This window comes from Triturus cristatus, chromosome 8 (genome assembly GCF_964204655.1).
Source record: "Triturus cristatus chromosome 8, aTriCri1.1, whole genome shotgun sequence".
Taxonomy (NCBI): Eukaryota; Metazoa; Chordata; class Amphibia; order Caudata; family Salamandridae; genus Triturus; species Triturus cristatus.
The window spans coordinates 410,103,025-410,124,002 of record NC_140591.1 but is presented as its reverse complement, the minus strand read 5'-3'; the positions used below and the strand labels follow the sequence as shown (position 1 = coordinate 410,124,002).

General features: G+C 42.7%; 1 protein-coding gene across 1 annotated transcript in view; it reads right to left on the bottom strand.

The window, feature by feature from the left end:
- The window catches only part of C8H13orf42 (chromosome 8 C13orf42 homolog), a 92,526-nt gene that overhangs the window by 23,357 nt on the left and 48,191 nt on the right, over positions 1-20,978 (bottom strand). Inside the window, exon 2 of the mRNA XM_085623734.1 lies at positions 2,589-2,733. Coding sequence (XP_085479860.1) covers positions 2,589-2,733 — 145 coding nt within the window. The remainder of the gene's footprint in view (positions 1-2,588; positions 2,734-20,978) is intronic.

Below are 20,978 nucleotides of genomic sequence, written 5' to 3'. Positions count from 1 at the left end.
CTTTCAGGTCCGCCAGGGCGAATGTTATTCCAGGGATATTGTATTGGACCAGGGCGTACCCCAGGGATCGTCCCTGAGCCCCACCCTATTTAATCTTTATGTCTCCCCAGTGGCCCCTATTGCTGTGGGCCATGGTCTGCACATCGTGTCCTACGCCGACAACACGCAGCTGGTTATCTCCCTCTCGTGAGCGCCCGGTCTGGCGGCGGACAGTTTCAGAGCCTGCATGCAAGACCTTGCAGCCTGGATGTCCACCAACTGCCTTAAACTAAATGGCAGCAAGACTGAGGTGCTCGTAGTGGGGGGGGACCCATCTGTCTGGTCGTCGGCGTGGTGGCCTCCATGCTTGGGTGAGGCTCCAACACCCTGCCAAGAAGTTCAGAACCTTGGAGTCTGGTTAGATGCTGACCTGTCTCTTGGACCGCAGATAGGACGTGTGGCGGGCGTCTGCTTCAGCGTCCTGAAAAGTATACGGAAGGTCTTAGATCTCCTTCCCACGTCAGCCCGCAGAACTTTGGTGCACGCCCTCGTCACATCACGCCCGGATTATGGCAATTTGCTGTACCTGGGAGCAACTAACAAGGCCATAAATCGCCTTCAGGTGTTGCAGAACGCGGTAGCCCGCCGTATTTTTTAAATTTCCCAAAAGAGTGGCCTCCAATACTGCCCTTCGGACTCTTCACTGGTTGCCAGTGAGGAGCAGGGTTGAGTTTAAGGCCCTCTGTACCTGCCACCGCATCCTTACTGGGAAGGCGCCAACACAGCTCCAGAACCTGATCACCAGGTACGTACCCACACGCTCCCTTCGCTCCTCCCACGGAGGCCTTTTAAAGGTCCCGAGGATAAGGCGGGCTCGCATGGGAGGTAGATCTTTCCGTTACCTGGTGACTAAGAGCTGGAATGCTTTACCTTTGGACCTCCGTCTTGAGTCATCTGAACCTGGCTTCAGGAGGAAGTTAAAAACATATTTATATACACTCTAGCCTGCACAGTCTCAATGGCTGAGTCTGTGGGAGTTCTTCTGTTCTAGCGCGGTGACACGCTTTGAGCGTAACCAAGCGCTCTATAAAATTCCCTTATTATTATTATAGCTTGATTCAAGTGGTGTGGAGAGCACGGGACTCACGTCTGAGCATATCCGTCCCACTCGGGCTGAAGAGGGGTGAAACCCCGAAACTGGTCCTAGGATGATTGTTTCCAGTCCAGGGAGGACCTGGCCTGGCAGTTCAGGCTGGACTGTTCCCATAGGGCACAGGGTCAAGACTGATTTGCATATGGCTGGGTCCAAACCGGAATGGCATGGTGAGCAAAAACGATGGAGTTAGGCCCAGATCTCTGTACTGGGGTGAACGTATGACATTGTTCTACATTCTGTCCATCAATAGTTATTTTTGCATTAGCACACCACCTCAGCCAAGCAGAAAGTTCCAGTTCCTACAAAAGGTGATCAGAGATTTTTGAGTGATTGTTTGGTGACTGTTTGGTAATGGTTAAAAATATTTTTTACAATAAGATATTCTAGAAATGTGGCCCATTAATAGCCATTTTTACAAACATAGAAATATGAACTTTTTATAGAGTCATAATTGAATAATTGATGATTGTTTATTTTATTGATTTATTTAGCAATTTAAATGGCACCCACCCAGCAGCATCTGTGTACTATACTGTTAAAAAACGAATGCAGATCTTTGAAAAAAAAGAGTTTAAATAGTTAACCATCGTAATATACTGCATTAAACCAGAGGCGGAACCTTAGGGCGCCCTCCTGCAAAGAATGGTGAGGAGGACCCCTCGCAATACCCATACCCTCAAGCTGAGAAGCTGAGGGTTCCCCCTTGATGTTTAGGTGACTGGGCCCCCTCCTCACCGCAGGGGGTGCGGGGGTGTCCGTTATGCCCCTGCTTTAAACTTGGTACCAGTTGCTTCAGAATGTTGGACCACTTCTCCATCATGGGGTTCTGGCAAAGTTATGTTTGTAGCTCGCAACAGCGCCTTTATGCAGCCATGCCGGGTGGTTAGCAGCACTTTACAAATACTCCACATAAATAATTCTAAAATCAAAAACATATTTGGTACTAGAGGGAACAACTGATAATAGATAGGGCATGCCAGACTTTCCTTTTCCCCTCTATATACTTCTTGTCACTAGTAGCAGATTTCTTCCTCGTGATTTTAGCTCCTTTTTTGCCTTCCTTGTTTATTAGCAACATCCCTGTAGCCATCAATGGCTTACTTATAACATTACAGATCTGGTGTGCAGTTCTGGGAATTCCAGAAGTTTTCATTAAATGAAGATTCTTAAATTTTGAAATTTGTATAACTTTTACCTGCAACAATATAGTCCATTTAGAAAATATTTTCACTGATAGACATTTTCTTCTCAAACCAGTTTCCTGATGGTACCTTATGCGGCTTTTTTATGTGAGATACCACCAAACCCATTTCACACTAAAAACATAATTTCTGCTAATTGTTGCAAAATGTCATAAGATAAATTATATACTTTCTTACACACCTAGTCTCAGAAACAGATGGTTCACCCTCTAACGTATCTTTTTGGTGAGGTGCTTAAAAAAAGCTCTTACCATCAAAGTCGACATCAGCATTTGTGTGGTCTGTCACTGACACTTTTATTCGCCTCTCATCCAAATCAGAGATTACTGAGTCGAAGTAAGCTATTGCATCCAGGATATCAGCCTGAGGAATTGTGTTTTTTCTGTCCTTGGGCACCTGTTGACATAATTGTAGGACAATGAAAAGCATTCGACAGAGGTTCAGGCGCACATGCTTTCAACTTAACAAATGGTAATATCACAGCTACATGAACACAGGAAATATGGGTGTATTTTTTAATGTAAAGCTTTCTACAAGGTGGGTACACGAGTAATTGGCACCTTGGTTTACATTGTCAAAAAATAACCAACAACGACAAATAGTAGTGAACATAGCAACAAAAGAATTCTTCTAAGACACAATCTTTTTTTTAAACATTCTTTTTGATTGAAAAATAGTCAGCTTTAACAAACATGATCCTATGCTTACAACAAGTTGCATGTAGTTTCATTAGCGTACACATTCCGCTAAACACGTCTCGATCATGCATTAGTAGGCAGAATCCCCCAGTCATGGAGCCCGCCCCCCCTATCTGTCTAATGCCCAAACCCCCTGTAGTCTACCCATCGTTGCCAGACTTTTTCCCATTTCTTGGGGCATTCCCGGGTTATCATAAATTGTCTTTTCCGCCGTACAGCACCAGCCCATGTCTCGTTCCCACTGAGAGACTTTAGCCGGTTAGCTGGCCCCCCATGCCCCGGCAGCATTCAGTTTGGCAACCATGGCAGCCCCCTGTAGCCAAATCTGCTGGTATTTGGGCCAAGTAAGTTCACCAGACACGCACAGTAAATGCCATCTAGCATCCAAAGGCACTTCCTGTTCCAACACCTCTGACCTTTATCCAATATGTCTGTATAACAGGGCAGTCCCATAGGATATGAAAAAATGTTCCCTTTTTAGTACATCCCCTCTTGCACTCCTCGGTCGAAATACGCCCTAATTTCGAACATGAGGATACTGGTGCAATAGGATCTATGTAATATTCGTAGTTGTACTAGACAAAATCGTGCCCTGATTGCTACCTCTCTGGGACTTTGCACTGCCTCCCTCCAGTCGTCGTCTTCTAATAAACCCACATCGGATTCCCACGCCTCCTGTCCCTTGCCTAGTACCTCTGGTGAGTTATTCATGATTTTTTTGTATGTGCAGGACAACGCCTTCTCCGTGATTGGGTCTAACAGTAACCTTTCTTCTAGTGGACTGTATTCCGGAAGCTGATCCCCGTCTTTAGGATGACGACTTAATGCGTGTTGCAGCTGCAGATATTTATACTACTCCGTGGGTGCCAGCTGAAATTCTGCCTGTAACTCTGCAAACGACAACACTGCCTGTCTCCGCCTTACATCCCCCAAACGTACAATGTCTATGAGCTTCCATTTCGAGAAGCCCTGTAGTCGGCCCACTTCTTAGAGCATGTTGCTGCTCCATAAGGGAGTCTGGTCTGTCAGCCGTCCTATCCAGCCCAGAAACCGGCTGGCCTTAATCCAAGCCTTTTGTACTAGTTGGGTATGTGGGGCTAGTCCATCCCATCCACCCCTTCTGTATAGGACGCCTAAATAACCTTGTGCCCCCATTGTCCAGTGATCAACTCTATATGCCGGGTCGTTCCTATCTGCAAAGGCCCAGTCATTAATTGACCATGAGTTGTGAGGCCCAGTAGTACTTCTGGAGGTCAGGTATGGCGAAGCCACTCTCGTACACCCCTTTCTGCAGTTTGGCTAGTGCTATCCGTGCCCCTCACCCGTCCCACATCAACATTCGTAGCTCACTGTCTATGTCTCTAAAGAATTTCTGTGGTGCTTGGCAGGGGGCATTTTTCAAGACATATAGTATCCGAGGTAGGGACATCATCTTGAAGAGCACCGCACGACCCAACAGGGAGAGCGGTAGTTTTCTCCAGTGTACAACGCCGCTCTTCAAACGAACCAGCTGCGGCTTTAGATTCCCTGTTATGAACGCTGCAGCAGATTTTTCAATCAAGATACCCAGGTATTTAAAACTAGTTCTAGTCTGGAGTTTGGAGTCAGCGCACAGGTCTGGTGGCGGCCCGTCCGTTAGCATATATAAAAGGGACTTGTCCCAGTTAATCTGATACCCACAGTACCCCTGGAATAACCCAAAAATCTGGAGCAACCGGTTAATTGTAAACAGAGGCCTCTTCGCGTAAAGAAGGATGTCGTCTGCATATAGCGATATCTTTTCTTCCCACTGGTCCCCGCCCGTATACCTTATACAATCGGATCCCCTCTGACCCATGAAGCCAAAGGCTCTAGCGCCAGTGCAAACAGAACCGGTGAAATAGGGCATCCCTGCCTTGTGCCCTTTCGCAGATCTAAGACACAATCTTACTATGAAAACATTAATGCTGTACCAAACAATTGATGTGTGATTAAATATACCTGTCATATGGAAATACAGCCTGAGAATAGACACTCCATAAGACAAAAAGGACAAAGAGATACTTGACCTAGGAGTCAACTGAAATCAGGAACATAGTAATGCGATGGCTTTGCACGTGGTCGAAAGCTCACTATTTCCTTCAGCGAGCAACAGAAAGGTTTAAATAATATGTCAAGACAGAAGGGAGCACAGTAGGGACATTACTAAGATGTAATTGGAAAGAAGAAATGATGATGTAGAGACCTTCATGTTGTACTTGAATGAACATGAGTGGGTGTTGTCCACTAATGCAGGAACCATCAGGAGTAGTTTTTGACAGAAAACTCATTTGTGCATGGGGAGAGATTAAGTGGAGGATTGTGGAGGGCCTGGTGCAGAAGGATGGGAGGTGCCAAGACTGACAGAGAGTGGTCAAGTGCCAGTTCGGAAGGATGAAATGTGTGATAGTCAACAAGTGTGTTTGCCAATATAATACATTATTCTGCTCTTACCCGTATTCTTAATTACATTCCCATATGTTGGGACCACGTGATGACCTTTGATTACCATAGTTTTAATTGATTTTAGGTGTTTTGATTTATTCTCGCTTGAATGTACGACATAATTTTTCTTGCATGTTCATTTTTCCAAGAAGATTTCTTTTGTGTCTCCTTGAAGCTTCAAAGTGGGAGTGTTTGCTTTTAAACCTTGCTTTACATGGAGAGACGCTATGCAAAAACTGAAAAAAGAAATGATGAAAAATGCTATTTTTAAACATGACTGAGTGGGGAGAGAAGAAGCAATGTGCTTCTGAATCTTGAAAAGAGGTTGTACAACATGCTTTAGATGTGTGGCTAAAACAGAAAGGAGACATTGAGTTACATATAACAGTTCAGGGGCAGTATGCCACTTGGAGTATGTTGAAAAAACAAGGAAAGAAGAGCTTTTGGACTGAAATGTTGGCAGATGCAGGAGAGTGGTTTTCTCCCTTTGGAAAACAGTTGTTTTTGTGTCACTATACTTTGACAAACACTGACAGTTCTGTGTGTATTTTTGTGCTCTGATAGACAGGGCAGATTCAGTTGCTTTTTTGTTTTTTCACGCTGACAGACACTTGGCAGATGAAAATAAGACACAATGTGATTTTGAAATTTGAAATTGCAATGGATGATGCATTTTCTTGAGTTATACAGAACAGGCAATGCACAAGAAGCAAATGTGATCAAGTGGCACATTCAGGCAGAAACTGCAGTTTTGCATGAACAGCACAGTACAAAAATCTAGGGGTGGTGTTTGAGGTGCCTTAGATACATGATTCCCCTGTGAAGTGGAACAAGGAGTTGTGGCAATAAATTTAGGAAATGTTACTGCAAAGCACAGATACTGTGTATGATGTAGACGCTCATTGTCCCATATAGTTACTAGACAGACGCTTTAATTTCCTTACAGATGAAAAGGCTAAAATCTTGGAGGCAGAGGTGGTGACGCACAACTCTGATTTGGTGGGCATGACTAAGTGGGAGAGAAAGACACTACTAACAGGTGGGCAGAGAATGAATGGATGCATATTCCCCTAGACTTACTTAGAACTGTGATTCCTGTTTGTCAGCATGCACAGCACAGACCAGTCGCACCTGAGGTGAGGGGCCAGTTGGTGAAAGGAAAATTACCAGTGCAGATAGGGCAGATGGATCGCCTTGGGCCTATGCCAAATGATCAAGGATGCACTTATTCAGCAGTGCATGGAGAGATAGTCAGGAAGGGGACTACCCCAGCCCTTCTTACTTAGTAAGGAGAAGGAGAGTTTGACTCCACTACCAAGAATCCAGAGGTCAAAGTGTGGGTAGAATTCTCAGATAATGCCCCATAACCAGCTGAGAACTTTGCAGACAGAAAAGATAAGACTTTGTTATCAGACCCAAAACAGAAAAAGGAAAACGTGTATTTTCTGAAAAATATTTTTTGCAAGAAGATTGATGCTTGTTTCTTTTTTAGATCATACTGCTACGTGTTGGTGTACCTGATGTTCCTGCCCTGTGTGTGGGTCCCTGGATCTCTGTGGGGCTGTGAGCGTGTGGGAGCCACCAACCCCGAAATGACCACCTGATGGAGCAGAATGACACTGTTGCTGACATCCTTTGGCTGAATCAACCAGATGGGTTTACCTAGCAGAGACGGTTTTTTAATGTGTTCAAATGACAATGAAAGTGAACTGATCCTGAAAGTGAAAATTATGATTCCAAGCGTACTTTTGAATGAAAAAAAATGTTAAAAGATAGTATTTTAAATATAGCAGGAGGGCTCTGTACCTTCCCAAAGAACTGATGGAGAATATTTTTCATTGATTCTTTCATTGCATATCCAGATTGTTACAGGATAAACTGTTTATCTTGATGAAGATGATTTTGAGATTCCTTTATTGTCTTAAGCAAAGTATATAAGTTTGGCTGCTTCAATAGTAGAAGTTGCTGGGTTAGCCATTTATAACACTAGGAGCATCAATGAGTTAACATGTTTGATTCATCACATATTTATTTCTGTTGCTGAATTATTATCAGATATACATGAGCTATTTTAGATGAATAAGTTACATGCTTTTATAATGTCACGGTTTTAATGTGTGCTTCATTTTATATGTGTACTTTCACTTCAAAAGTTGATTTTAGATATGTATCTTAGGATAGTCAAAGGTCATGGGGTAAAATGTAGTGCCAGAGGCACTTCCATATGTTGGGACCACATGATGACTTTTGACTGCCATTGTTTTAATTGGTTTTAGGTGTTTTGATTTATTCTAACATTAATGTACGACATCATTATTTCTGCATGTGCATTTTTTCCTCGAAGATTCCTTTTGTGTCTCCTTGTAGCTTCAAGGTGGAAGTTTTTGCTTTTTACAGCCTTGCCAGGAACAGAACGTGTGGGATATGCATTTGAAGGCATGAGAGAGAGAAAGATGTGGAATGTACTTCTGACTTGGAGTGTACTGTTATATGCAGTGGTGCACAAATGTGCATTATGTTGTACATTTGGAGATGAAGTGTGTAGTGCTATAGGCAGTGGTGCACAAATGTGCATTGTGTTGTTCATTGAGAAGTATTATGAAGTTCTTACTATTGGCTTTTACATGCTCTCATGCCATCTTGAATTCTGACTCTGTCTAGCTTGAGCTTTGCGCACACAAGCAGGCCCTGAGATCACTCAAGTTGTTTAGGCTATTCACGTTCAAGATTGTTTTCTTTACCTTTTGGAGACTTTCATAAGTTCACTAAGATAATGTGTGGGAAGCGCGCTTGGTACCTTTCAGGGCAGAGATTGTTGTTGCCGGAGAAATGTGTGGAATTTACAGCTCTGTCTGGGAGACAAAATACAGTGGCCTGGCCAGCTTCTGTCATGACCCTGACACAGACCAGTACGGTCAGCTCGGTTTTCATAACAGAAGAAAGGGGGCGAGGTTTCCAGAAGCTTCTCCTCAGGTTGAGTAAAAGGAATTAAAGGCAGAAAATCTTGGTGCTCAGCCGGACGCTCGCTGTGGAGCAGACGTGTTGCCACAGGGAACTTTGAGGGTCCCGCTCGAGGCTTCTGCCTGGTTGTCAAGGGCTCCTCCAGCCGAGTTGGCAAGAATGCAGGGAGAGCGATCGGTGATGTATTCTTTTTGATTATTGGAATTTTGATGTGTGAGTGTGTCTGTGTGCACATTCAAGTCTCCAGTGGTTATAATCATCTGATATATTTAGTGTATATATCTTTCTGATTATTTGCATTTAACAGTGTTTATTTCTTGCAGTGGACGTCCAGTACTATTATCTGATTGTATTTTATTCCATGCATTTAACAGTTGCATTTGCTTATTTGTAAGTGTGGGTGTGTGTGTGTGTGTATATATATATATATATATATATATATATATTCACTGAAAAAACCATGGGTTTCACACACGTTATAGTTAGGAATTAGCATTTAAAAAACCTTAGAAATTCAGTGAAAAAACCATAGGTTTCACACACGTTATAGTTAGGAATTAGCATATAAAAAACCTTAGAAATTCAGTGAAAAAACCATAGGTTTCACACACTTTATAGTTAGGAATTAGCATTTAAAAAACCTTAGAAATTCAGTGAAAAAACCATAGGTTTCACACACGTTATAGTTAGGAATTAGCATTTAAAAAACCTTAGAAATTCAGTGAAAAAACCATAGGTTTCACACATGTTATAGTTAGCTGGACATTTTACTCGTAAAAAACCAATGAAATTGCCCCGTTATAGTTAGTTCAGCTAACTATAACTCGCGCGCCCGCAATGCACTGCTGATGACGTCACATATTACATCACTCATGACATGGTCAGTGACATCACTCATGACATCACTGATGACATCTCAAATGACATCACTGATGACATCACTGATGACATCATCCAGTGAATGTGGGTTTTTCTGAAAATTAAATATGTTTTATATATGTATATCTCAAGGTCGATGGAAGAATAAATGGGTATATAAGTGTCTAAATGGATGATTTGTTTTTGACAAATTGATTGTTTAACTGACTGATTAAGTGTATCATAGTGAATACATGTTTTAGTGAGTAATGTTTAAATATGTATATATCTGTATCAGTCTCTCACTTTGTGTATAAGTGGCTGCATGGGTTGGTGAGTAGCTACATGGGTGTCTATATAGGTTATTAGTTGGTTTTTTGAGTATCAGTCTGAGTGTCTGCATGGTTCGGTGGGGGGTATTACGTAGTGCATAGGTGCATGAATGAGTGACTCACTGTTTGTATGGGTTGAACACAGCATGTGTGCAGGACTGTATGGGTGGATGAGTGTGTGTATGGGTGTGTTAGTGAGTGAATGACTGTCTCAATAGTGTCTTTATGAGTAACTACATATGTTTTAAACTAGTATATGTGACTATTGGTGTATATATGTGAGTATATGTGAGAGTGAGAGATTGAAAGAGTTCCTGTATGAATAAGTATGTGTTTCTATAAGTGATTGTTTAAAAGACTAAGTATGTGTAAGTTTCCGTAGAAGTAAGTATGGTGGTGTGTGTATAACTGTATATGCAAGTAAATGTATGTTTGATTCTTTATTAGCATGAGTGACTATGTGTGTGAGTAACTCTATGGATGAGTGGCATTGTGTAACAGGATGTATAGGTGTATGAGTACATATGATGAGTGAGTACATGTATGAGTGACTGTATAGGACTGTTGGTGAATGAGTGGATGTGTATGTGGATCTTAGAATTACTGAAGAGGTTGTTGTAACTGGTATTGGTATGTCCATTGTTTTGAAAATTTTAGTCTCTATTTTTGAATGTGTGTATCAAAGGTTATATTAGGGTGAGAGGAGGTCTGCCACTCTATCACAAGGATGATGTCATCAGTGATGTCATCAGTGATGTCATTTGAGATGTCATCAGTGATGTCATGAGTGATGTCACTGACCATGTCATGAGTGATGTAATATGTGACGTCATCAGCAGTGCATTGCGGGCGCGCGAGTTATAGTTAGCTGAACTAACTATAACGGGGCAATTTCATTGGTTTTTTACGAGTAAAATGTCCAGCTAACTATAACATGTGTGAAACCTATGGTTTTTTCACTGAATTTCTAAGGTTTTTTAAATGCTAATTCCTAACTATAACGTGTGTGAAACCTATGGTTTTTTCACTGAATTTCTAAGGTTTTTTAAATGCTAATTCCTAACTATAAAGTGTGTGAAACCTATGGTTTTTTCACTGAATTTCTAAGGTTTTTTATATGCTAATTCCTAACTATAACGTGTGTGAAACCTATGGTTTTTTCACTGAATTTCTAAGGTTTTTTAAATGCTAATTCCTAACTATAACGTGTGTGAAACCCATGGTTTTTTCAGTGAATTTGCAAGGTTTTTTAAATGCTAATTTTTTTTTTCTTCTATTTTTTCTAACATATTTTTATTTTAATTTTCTTACCTTTTATAAAGACTATGATTAAATTTTTAAAATTCTTAAATATGTTTTTTTAAATATATTTTTTAAAATAAACATGTAAAATTTATTTGCAGTACTTTTTTTCTATTTTTTTTTTTATTTTTTTAGTACGCGTACCGTAAGCTCACGGTAAGCGTACGGTTTACGCAACGTCCGTAATTTTCCTACGCTGCTTGCGTATAGTTACGCAATTTGCGTAGCCGCGCGTACTCCGCGTGGGACGCGTACGCGTGTACGCTACACGCGCACGTTACGCGGAAGTGCCGGGAGTCACTGTTATGCGCATGCGCGCAAGCGCGTGTCTTTTTTACGCGCATGCGCACTTTTGCCGTAAGCGTACCGTAAGCGTACCGTAAGCGTACGGTAGGTCATGTGATCATGAAACACAACTTTTGATTGGTTGAAACTACTTTCAGTTCTAGAACTCTCCTACACCACACCCATTCCCCTCATTTCTGCTTGTGATCCCTTGGGAGAAGGAGCTGGTTTGTCTTTGGGATACGATGGCAGAACAGCAGAGCTCTTCTGAGAGTGAGGCTAGCACTAGCAGCACTGTCTTGAGGCAGAGATCGAGGAAACAAAAGCCCTCTTATGTATGGGATTATTTTACTTTTCCTGAAGGCCAGCAAAAGGTAAATGCACCCTTAGTGACTTGTAAGCTGTGTAAGCGTGTACTTTCTAGAGGTAATCCTAACAGGAAGTATTCCTTTGGGAATCACACCATGAAGAGACACCTCCAGGATGTACACAGAAGGACACATGGTCATCTTTTTGGAGGTAACTCTTCAAAAAGACAAGCCAGTACATCCACAGCAGCTCAGCCTGAACCATCATCTGCAGGGCTGACTCCTTCTTCTGCAGGTCAGGTGAGCCCTTCATCTGTGGGGGGAGAATCTCCTTTTGCTGGCCCTCTGGAAATCAACCCTCGATTTCGGAAGGTTGATATTCGATGCACATTTTGTCAAGATCTAATTTGCTATAGGGAGACCAGTGTTTCCCTAGTGAACAACAAAATAGATCAACACATTTGTCGCTTTGAATAATTTTCCCATGCTTCCTTTCCTCTGTCCCTGCATGAACACAACGGTTCTTTTAAGAGCCAACCTTATCTTTCATCTTTTTTTTACATATGTTTTTAAAAACTTTTTTTTATTTTTTTTTTACCGTACGCGTACGGTGCGCGTACTTTTTTTTTTTTTTTTAAAAAACACTAAAAATCAATAAACACATTACAAGGTCCTTGAGAGACTACAATTATTATTATTGACTTACCATACACACTGAAAATATATTTATTCATTTGTTTTTTTTAAAAATAGTTTTAAAAATGTTTGTACTTTTCGAAAATTTTCTATATCTATCTGGAAAAAAAGAAAAAAGTATTAATATTTTTAAAACATTTTATAATACAGTACACATATTTACATGGGTGTGTGCTAAGAGTCTGCTTCTTCCCCCAAAAATTCGCTCCCCCTTTCCATCTAATGCAACTGTGAAATCACCAGAGCAAAACGCAATAAATCTCTGCCTATAATTCCTCTCTGCACACAGAGTCATGTTTTCACATTAGTCCCAAAACGAAATTTCTTTGCCAATTTGAAAGCACACTTACTGCTCTTTTTTTTTTCGGGGCAAGTGAAAATCACTTTTACAGACTGACACATTATGAAACCACTTTTTTTGATTTTTTTAAATGCACATGTCCAAACTGTTTTTTCAGACCACCACCATGTGTATTCTCGGTGACTGCCTACACTCCAGCAAGGGCAACCAGCCTTAGTGATGCTGAATGTATTTGCATTACAGACTGAAACCTGAAAACCCCACTCGCTTGTAAATACTGTGCATGACTATACATGGCAAGCACATGGGTGTGTGCTAAGACTCTGCTTCTTCCCCCAAAAATTCGCTCCCCCTTTCCATCTAATGCAACTGTGAAATCACCAGAGCAATACGCAATAAATCTCTGCCTATAATTCCTCTCTGCACACAGAGTCATGTTTTCACATTAGTCCCAAAACGAAATTTCTTTGCCAATTTGAAAGCACACTTACTGCTCTTTTTTTTTTCGGGGCAAGTGAAAATCACTTTTACAGACTGACACATTATGAAACCATTTTTTTTGATTTATTTAAATGCACATGTCCAAACTGTTTTTTCAGACCACCACCATGTGTATTCTCGGTGACTGCCTACACTCCAGCAAGGGCAACCAGCCTTAGTGATGCTGAATGTATTTGCATTACAGACTGAAACCTGAAAACCCCACTCGCTTGTAAATACTGTGCATGACTATACATGGCAAGCACATGGGTGTGTGCTAAGACTCTGCTTCTTCCCCCAAAAATTCGCTCCCCCTTTCCATCTAATGCAACTGTGAAATCACCAGAGCAAGACGCAATAAATCTCTGCCTATAATTCCTCTCTGCACACAGAGTCATGTTTTCACATTAGTCCCAAAACGAAATTTCTTTGCCAATTTGAAAGCACACTTACTGCTCTTTTTTTTTTCGGTGCAAGTGAAAATCACTTTTACAGACTGACACATTATGAAACCATTTTTTTTTAATTTATTTAAATGCACATGTCCAAACTGTTTTTTCAGACCACCACCATGTGTATTCTCGGTGACTGCCTACACTCCAGCAAGGGCAACCAGCCTTAGTGATGCTGAATGTATTTGCATTACAGACTGAAACCTCAAAACCCCACTCGCTTGTAAATACTGTGCATGACTATACATGGCAAGCACATGGGTGTGTGCTAAGACTCTGCTTCTTCCCCCCAAAATTCGCTCCCCCTTTCCATCTAATGCAACTGTGAAATCACCAGAGCAAGACGCAATAAATCTCTGCCTATAATTCCTCTCTGCACACAGAGTCATGTTTTCACATTAGTCCCAAAACGAAATTTCTTTGCCTATTTGAAAGCACACTTACTGCTCTTTTTTTTTTCGGGGCAAGTGAAAATCACTTTTACAGACTGACACATTATGAAACCACCATGTGTAACTACAACAAAAACAATTTCCATTTCTATTATTCATTTCTTAAGTTACCACATACATCCCCTCTCAAACTGTAAACTCACCTTTAAAATTAGTTAGTTGTGAAAGAAATGTGACACTCAAACAGCAGATTATCAGAGCCAGGATCTCTGTTGTGTTCACCTCTCTCCTCTCAGCAGAACCAGATAATGGCAAACTTTCCCTCTATTTTTCCACACATATACTTGTAAGTTTCAAATCTCAGTGCTTCCCCCTTTTTTTCAAATGTAATCACACATTTCTATTGGTTGAAAACCAACCCTTTTCCAAAAGTACCCTTCCCCCAACTTGACTTCTGCCTAGTACCCTTCCCCCAACTTGACTTCTGCCTGCTACCATAGCAACAGCTCATGGAACACTGCTGTGTTGAGTTAGGTCAGAAGTTCGCCAAACAATGTTTCAATTCCACAGAGCAAGAGTGCTTGACTTTTCAAACCTAACAGCAAATCCATAGTACTGTTCTTTGGTTACACATTTTTTTTTACCAATACAAAACATGCTTCTATTAATTTACACATACAGCCTAGTTTTTATTCTAGAATGGTATGAAACAGCCAATCAGTTCTTTTTGTTTTGTAAAAAATATGTATGCCTCCATTTCCAAACTGTCTTTCTTTTCATATTGCCATTCTACTGAAAGACACCTCCTGAGTGCATCCAGTTCTCCTTTGAAGATGTTCACAGTGTGGATTGTAGGGCACAGCTATGTCTTCTGGAGTGAAAAGTTTGCAGAGAAAACAGGTATGGTGAGAGACCTTGCTTTGCCAAATGTAGACATTAAATGGATTGGTCAGAGAGGGTTAAAGTGGCACCAATTGATGCCATTGGTGAAATCCTTCATTCAAATCCAACACCCTGACCTCATAATAGTGCACTGTGGTGGCAATGACCTAGGCACTTTGACTGGGGTAGGTCTGGAAATGCTTATGAAGGACACCTTTGCACAACTGTTTACACTTTTCCCTAAAACTGCCTTTGTGTTTTCCAACATATGCCAAAGGCAAAAATGGAACTGGTCCAATCATTTCTGTCCACAGATTGACAAAGCAAGAAAGCACGTCAACAAATCTGTTTCTGCTTTCCTCCGTGACTATGGTATGGGTGCCATTTACCACAACAACTTGCGTTATGACATGCAAGACATTTATAGAGGAGATGGTGTACACTTCAATGAAGAAGGGAACAGAGTCTTCCTCTTGAACCTTAGACTCTGCATCGGTACTTACTTGTAGGTACCACTTAAAAAATGACTTCATAAACACAACAGCTCTTTTTAGAGCTCCCTAATATCTAAACTCTTAAATCTGCTTTTCATTTTTTTTTTTTTTTTACCGTACGCTTACCGTAAGCTTACCGTACGCGTACCCCGTGATTTTTTTTAAAATCAATAAATGTTTTTTTTGTACTTTTCTGTCCCTCTTTGACCCCCTTACAAATGTTAGGGGGTCTGTAACTCTCCTCATTGCCCCCTTTCCTTGTTTTCACTCTTTTTTTTCAGAGTGAAATACACAAAATGGCGGCCGCCGCTTCCTGGTTTCGACCGATTCGAATGTTTACTAAGATCTAAGAGCCAATCAGAATCGCGCTCGCGCACGCCACCGTACGCTTACCGTAAGCGTACGGTAAGCGTACCGTAAGCGGGCTCAGATATATATATTGATTTAAAGGCTATTTTCTCAGAATCTACTGAACAGATTTACACCAAACCTACAAAAGGCACTTCCTTGACCTAGGGACTACCTCTCTGCCAAATTTTGAGTAATTCTGTTCAGCCGTTCGGGCTGTAGCTCGTTCTAAAGGTCCTATGGAAAAATGCATGGGAAAAACGCGTTTTGGGACCCCCCTTTTATCTCAGCCCCCGCTTGACGGATCCCCCCGAGACTTTCAGGGTAGGAGCGGAGCGTAGCGCCCCACCTATTTTGAGAAATTCGCGAGGATTCGTCGACCGGCGCCAAAGTTATTCAAAATAGAATGTTGCGGATTTCCTATGGAAACGTGGTCCTAACTATAACTACCTACTGGCGACCGCCAGTAGGTAATATATATATATATATATTTCCTTCACCGCCGCATTCGTCAACTTTCCTTCCATGGGAAAGAACAAGGCGCGAACCCAATTTTCGTGCTCAATAGGTGTCTTTATCGATAGCCTTCAATCCACCACAATCGCCATGACACGTTTCGGCCTACAACGGCCTTGATCACATGATGCGGCAGCCCGTGCCGCGCTGAACTGCACCATCCCACAATTGAAGGAGAGGCTGCGAGGTGGGAACAATTCCACACCCGATATGAAGCGCAGCTGTTGTGGCTTAAAGGAATGAATACTCGATCCGGAGTCCTACTAAAGGAATTTCAATTGCTGTAGAGAATGCTTGCAGAACCCACTGTGGGTTCAAAATACTCCCACAAAAGGACTTTAGATCCTAGCATGCACTAACCAGAAGTGAAACAATCATACACTCAGCACACGCCCACTATGGGCGGGTATAACTACGGCATGCAGCAATGGGAGTTCTCTGCCAGACATTCGTTAAGCTGCCCAGGAAGAAAAGGGTTTTACCTTGAAACGCGTTGGCACAAGAAATTAATTACCGGATTGTTTCTGTTTGTTTGCCAGCATTAAATAAACCGCATTGTTGTAACAACAGCAGCGAGTGCGTCCAGGAATACTTTTGGTGGAAAAAATTGTTTACGTGGCAGCCCTTGCTGCGCTGGACTGCACCATCCCCCAATTGAAGGAGAAGCTGCGAGGTGGGAACAATTCCACACCTGATATGCAGTGCAGATGTTGTGCCTTAAAGGAATGAACACTCGATCTGGAGTCCTACTAAAGGAATTACAATTGCTCTAGAGAATTCCTGCAGAGCCCACTGAGGGTTCAACTACCTGGATGGTAATCTACTTCTTGATTCCACCCAACATGGCTTCAGATCAAGACATTCCACCGAATCTGCCTTGATAATGGCGACAAAAAAAATCAGTAAACTGGTGAATGAAGGGGGCAGAGCCGTCCTCATCCTGCTTGACCTATCGGCAGTATTCAACACCGTTAACCATGTGGTGTTGGTGCAGTGGCTGAAGGCAGTAGGGATTAGAGGGACGGCTCTAGCCTTCCTCTCATCATTCCTGGTATCCAGGGAACAACTGATCCACTGGGAGGGTCTTAAGTCTGCAAACCTGTGCCTCCCATGTGGAGTCCCACAGGGGTCGGCTCTGTCGCCAACGCTATTCAACATCCATGTCACCCCTCTGGCCAGAATAATTAAGCAGCACGGCTTTAATGTGGTCTTGTATGCGGACGACACCCAGATTGTGGTTTCAGTCTCACAGAGGGTGGACATCACAGCAGCCAGGTTCCGTAACTGTCTTAATACAGTTATGGCTTGAATGAACACAAACTTCCTCAAACTCAATACTGCAAAAACAGAGGTTATTGACTTTGGGAAGGGCCCCTTAGTTTGGAATCAACTCTGGTGGCCTACGGAGGCTGGGAGTTGCCCAGTTCCGGTGACCAAGGCAAAAAATCTAGGCTTTATGTTCGATAGTGATTTGAAGCTGGGGAAGCAAATCAATCAGTAACCTCCGCCTGCTTTTTTACTTTCAAAGTTTTGAGCAAAATCTTGTCGTTCATCCCATTCATGCTAAGGAAAACGGTAATGGGAGCCCTTGTACTCTCCTGAATTGATTACCGGAATGCGCTATACTTAGGTATAGACAAAGGCCAAACTGCTAAATTACAATCATTCCAGAATGCGGCTGCCCACGTGCTGCTTGCACTCCCCAAATATCACCCCATGTCTACCAGTATAAGACAGCTCCATTGGCTTACCATCCCGGAAAGAGTCAAATTCAAAGCCCTCTGCCTGGTGCACAAGGCGCTCTACGGTGGTGGTGCCACAGACATTCAAAAGCTATTCTCTTGGTACCAACCTCTGCGAAGCCTGAGGTCCGCCAACATAGGGTTGGTTCAGGTTCCCAGAATAAAAAAGGCTAGATGGGGTGGTAAGAGTTTTTCACATCAGGCCGCTATGCTGTGGAACTCTCTCCCCTCACAGCTGAGACTGAATTCCAATAGGATTATATTCAGGAAACAGGTTAAGACCTGGTTGTTTCCTAAATGCTCTTAAACAAGCAAGTTTCTGGACCTGTATGAACTCACCTCAGCGCCAAGATGCATCGGCAATCGAGCACTTTATAAATACATCCGTCAGTCAGTCAGTCAGTCAGTCAAATTACTCCCACAAATGGACTATAGATACCAGCATGCACTAACCAGAAGTGAAACAATCATGCACTGAGCAAACGCCCACTATGGGCGGGTATAACTACGGCATGCAGCAATGGGAGTTCTCTGCCAGACATTCGTTAAGCTGCCCAGGAAGAAGAGGATTTTACCTCGAAAAGCGTCGGCACAAGAAATTCATTAACGGATTGTTTCTGTTTGTTTGCCAGCATTAAATAAACCGCATGGTTGTAACAACAACAGCGAGTACGTCCAGAAATGCTTTGGGGCTTTTGGTGGAAAAAATTATTCACGCGTCAGCCCTTGCTGCGCTGGACTGCACCATCCCACAATTGAAGGAGAGGCTGCGAGGTGGGAACAATTCCTCACCCGATATGCAGTGCAGCTGTTGTGGCTTAATGGAATGAACACTCGATCCGGAGCATGGTTGTAACAACAGCAGCGAGTGCGTTCAGGAGTGCTTTTGGTGGGGAAAAAAATGAAAATAAAATATATAAATATATATATACACACACACACACACACACACACACACACACACATTTGCATATTGTTTTCATTTGACATCTGGGCAAACCTTTCTATTAGAGAGTGTTGCACAAATAAAACCCCATGCTTTATTTTGAAAACTATCTTTTGATGTCCCTCATTTTATGAGAGTGAAATCTCTTTCCAAGTGTTTTTATTGCTTCTCCGTGTGTGTGCCTCTGTGTGGGAGTGCAGCATTTTCTATTATTTGGGAGGGTGAAGCAATACATTGGTGCAAAGGAAATAGTGAGTCTATAATGAGTTGATGTAAAAGTGGGGAGAGAGTGAACCACATATCAAGGATGGTAATAGCAACATGGCCCGGGGGAAAAGACTGATCAGAAGAATGGGTGGGCCAGATGTATGAAAGTATTTTGTGATTGTTAACCCATGGTTTGCAAAACCACTGGATTTGCAACTGAAAAATGCCCTTTTCTAATGTACCAAGCCCATTTTAAGAGTCAGAAAAGTTTATCTGGCTGGTAAAATGTTTTTGGGAACCATAATGAATTTTAATTTGGCTGCAGTGTAAAAGGGGTCTTCGTTCCAAGTTGTGATTCGGTATTTGATGTATCAATAGAAAGCGACCGCAATTCTAGACTCAAATCATTGAATAGTTACCATCACCTTAAAGGTGGTGGTAATTTATTTGAAAAGTGGAAGGGGTCCCACTGAAACTCCTTCCACTTTGGGAATTTCTTTGGCAGGCTGGTGGGAGTAGGCAGTGTTCAGGGACCCTGCCGCACCCCCTGATGTTTTCCTAAATGGAAAAGTTTAATTCTTTAAAGCAGCACCAGTTTCTTTATGAAACACGGTCTGCTTTGAACACTTCTGTGGTGCAAACCCAGCATAAAATGTTTGAAAACCTCCCCCTTAGGGGATATTCTTAAGAACGTGTGATAATCCTCGCAAAATTAGCTTAACACAACTTTGCATATCGCAGTCTATCGCGGGAAAATAAGACCGTGTTAACGTTGTATTCTCAACCCTGTGGCACCATGCGATAGTCCCACGATAGCGTGTCAAATGACAGCGCTAAAATCAACGCGACGCCGCAAAAATGCGAAACACCAACACGAAAAAAGTTGCGATGCCCAAAATCGCAATACAAAAATCAGCGACAACCAGAGACAGGCCTGCAATTCCCACGCGTCATGCGGGAAAATGCACTATAAAAGCAAAAAACAAACACACCTAAACCAAATCAAACTGCGTAGCACCATGGATGCACCCGGACCGAGTGCAGAGGACAACCCGAACCCCACAAGCCCCATGGAGGACCAGCCAGGAACTTCGTGTTCGGGGAAGTGCAAGGAGAAGAAGAAGAGGAAGACGGTGTTCAGTCCGCAGGAAGACCAGATCATCGTCACGGAGGTGATAGAATACTACCAACAACTGTTCATCACCTCCACTGCGTCATTGGCAACACAAACGGAAAAATGGCAGTCCATCGTCACCAACGTGAATGGAGTTGGAGTGTTGAGGAGGTCAATGGAGGAGGTCAAGAGGCGCTGGCATGAAGTTCACAGCCAAACCAAGGAGAAACTCGCTGCCAACAGGAAGGCAGCAAAGGCGACTGGAGGTGGGAGTCCTGCACCACAGAAGGAGTTGGATGAGCTGGAGGAAATGGTGGCCACAGTCATCAGTGTGGAGATGGTGCAATGAGTTGGGGGTCTGGACACAGCTCAATATGACCTGACCCAACAGCAACAGGGCGAGTAATGACCAGGGACTGGGGGAACGGAGGGAGATGGGCATAATGGCACACATGCACAATCATGTGCAGCATACTGCACACCCACAATGAGTGTGGAACATGTCCCTGGTACCCTAGGCACACTGCAGCACAAATAGAAACACCAATTAGGCCCCCGTCCAGAATGTGCACAAATGGGCCCCCTCCATATCACCAATGCCACAACCTACCCATGCACATGTGCTGAATACAGAAAAGCAGCGGCTCTGTGAACCACATTCACAATGCAAGTGACACTGCATGACAGATAGCATGGCTGCAGTCACAATACATGACATGGTGCACAAGACGACATTGAGGTGGCTGAGTGTGTACCACATCCGTAAAAGGAGCAGGTCACACTCTGACACATCCACATGCACCTACAACCCATGACGTCAAAAACACATCTGCTGACAAACAATGCACAAGAGTACAAAATGTG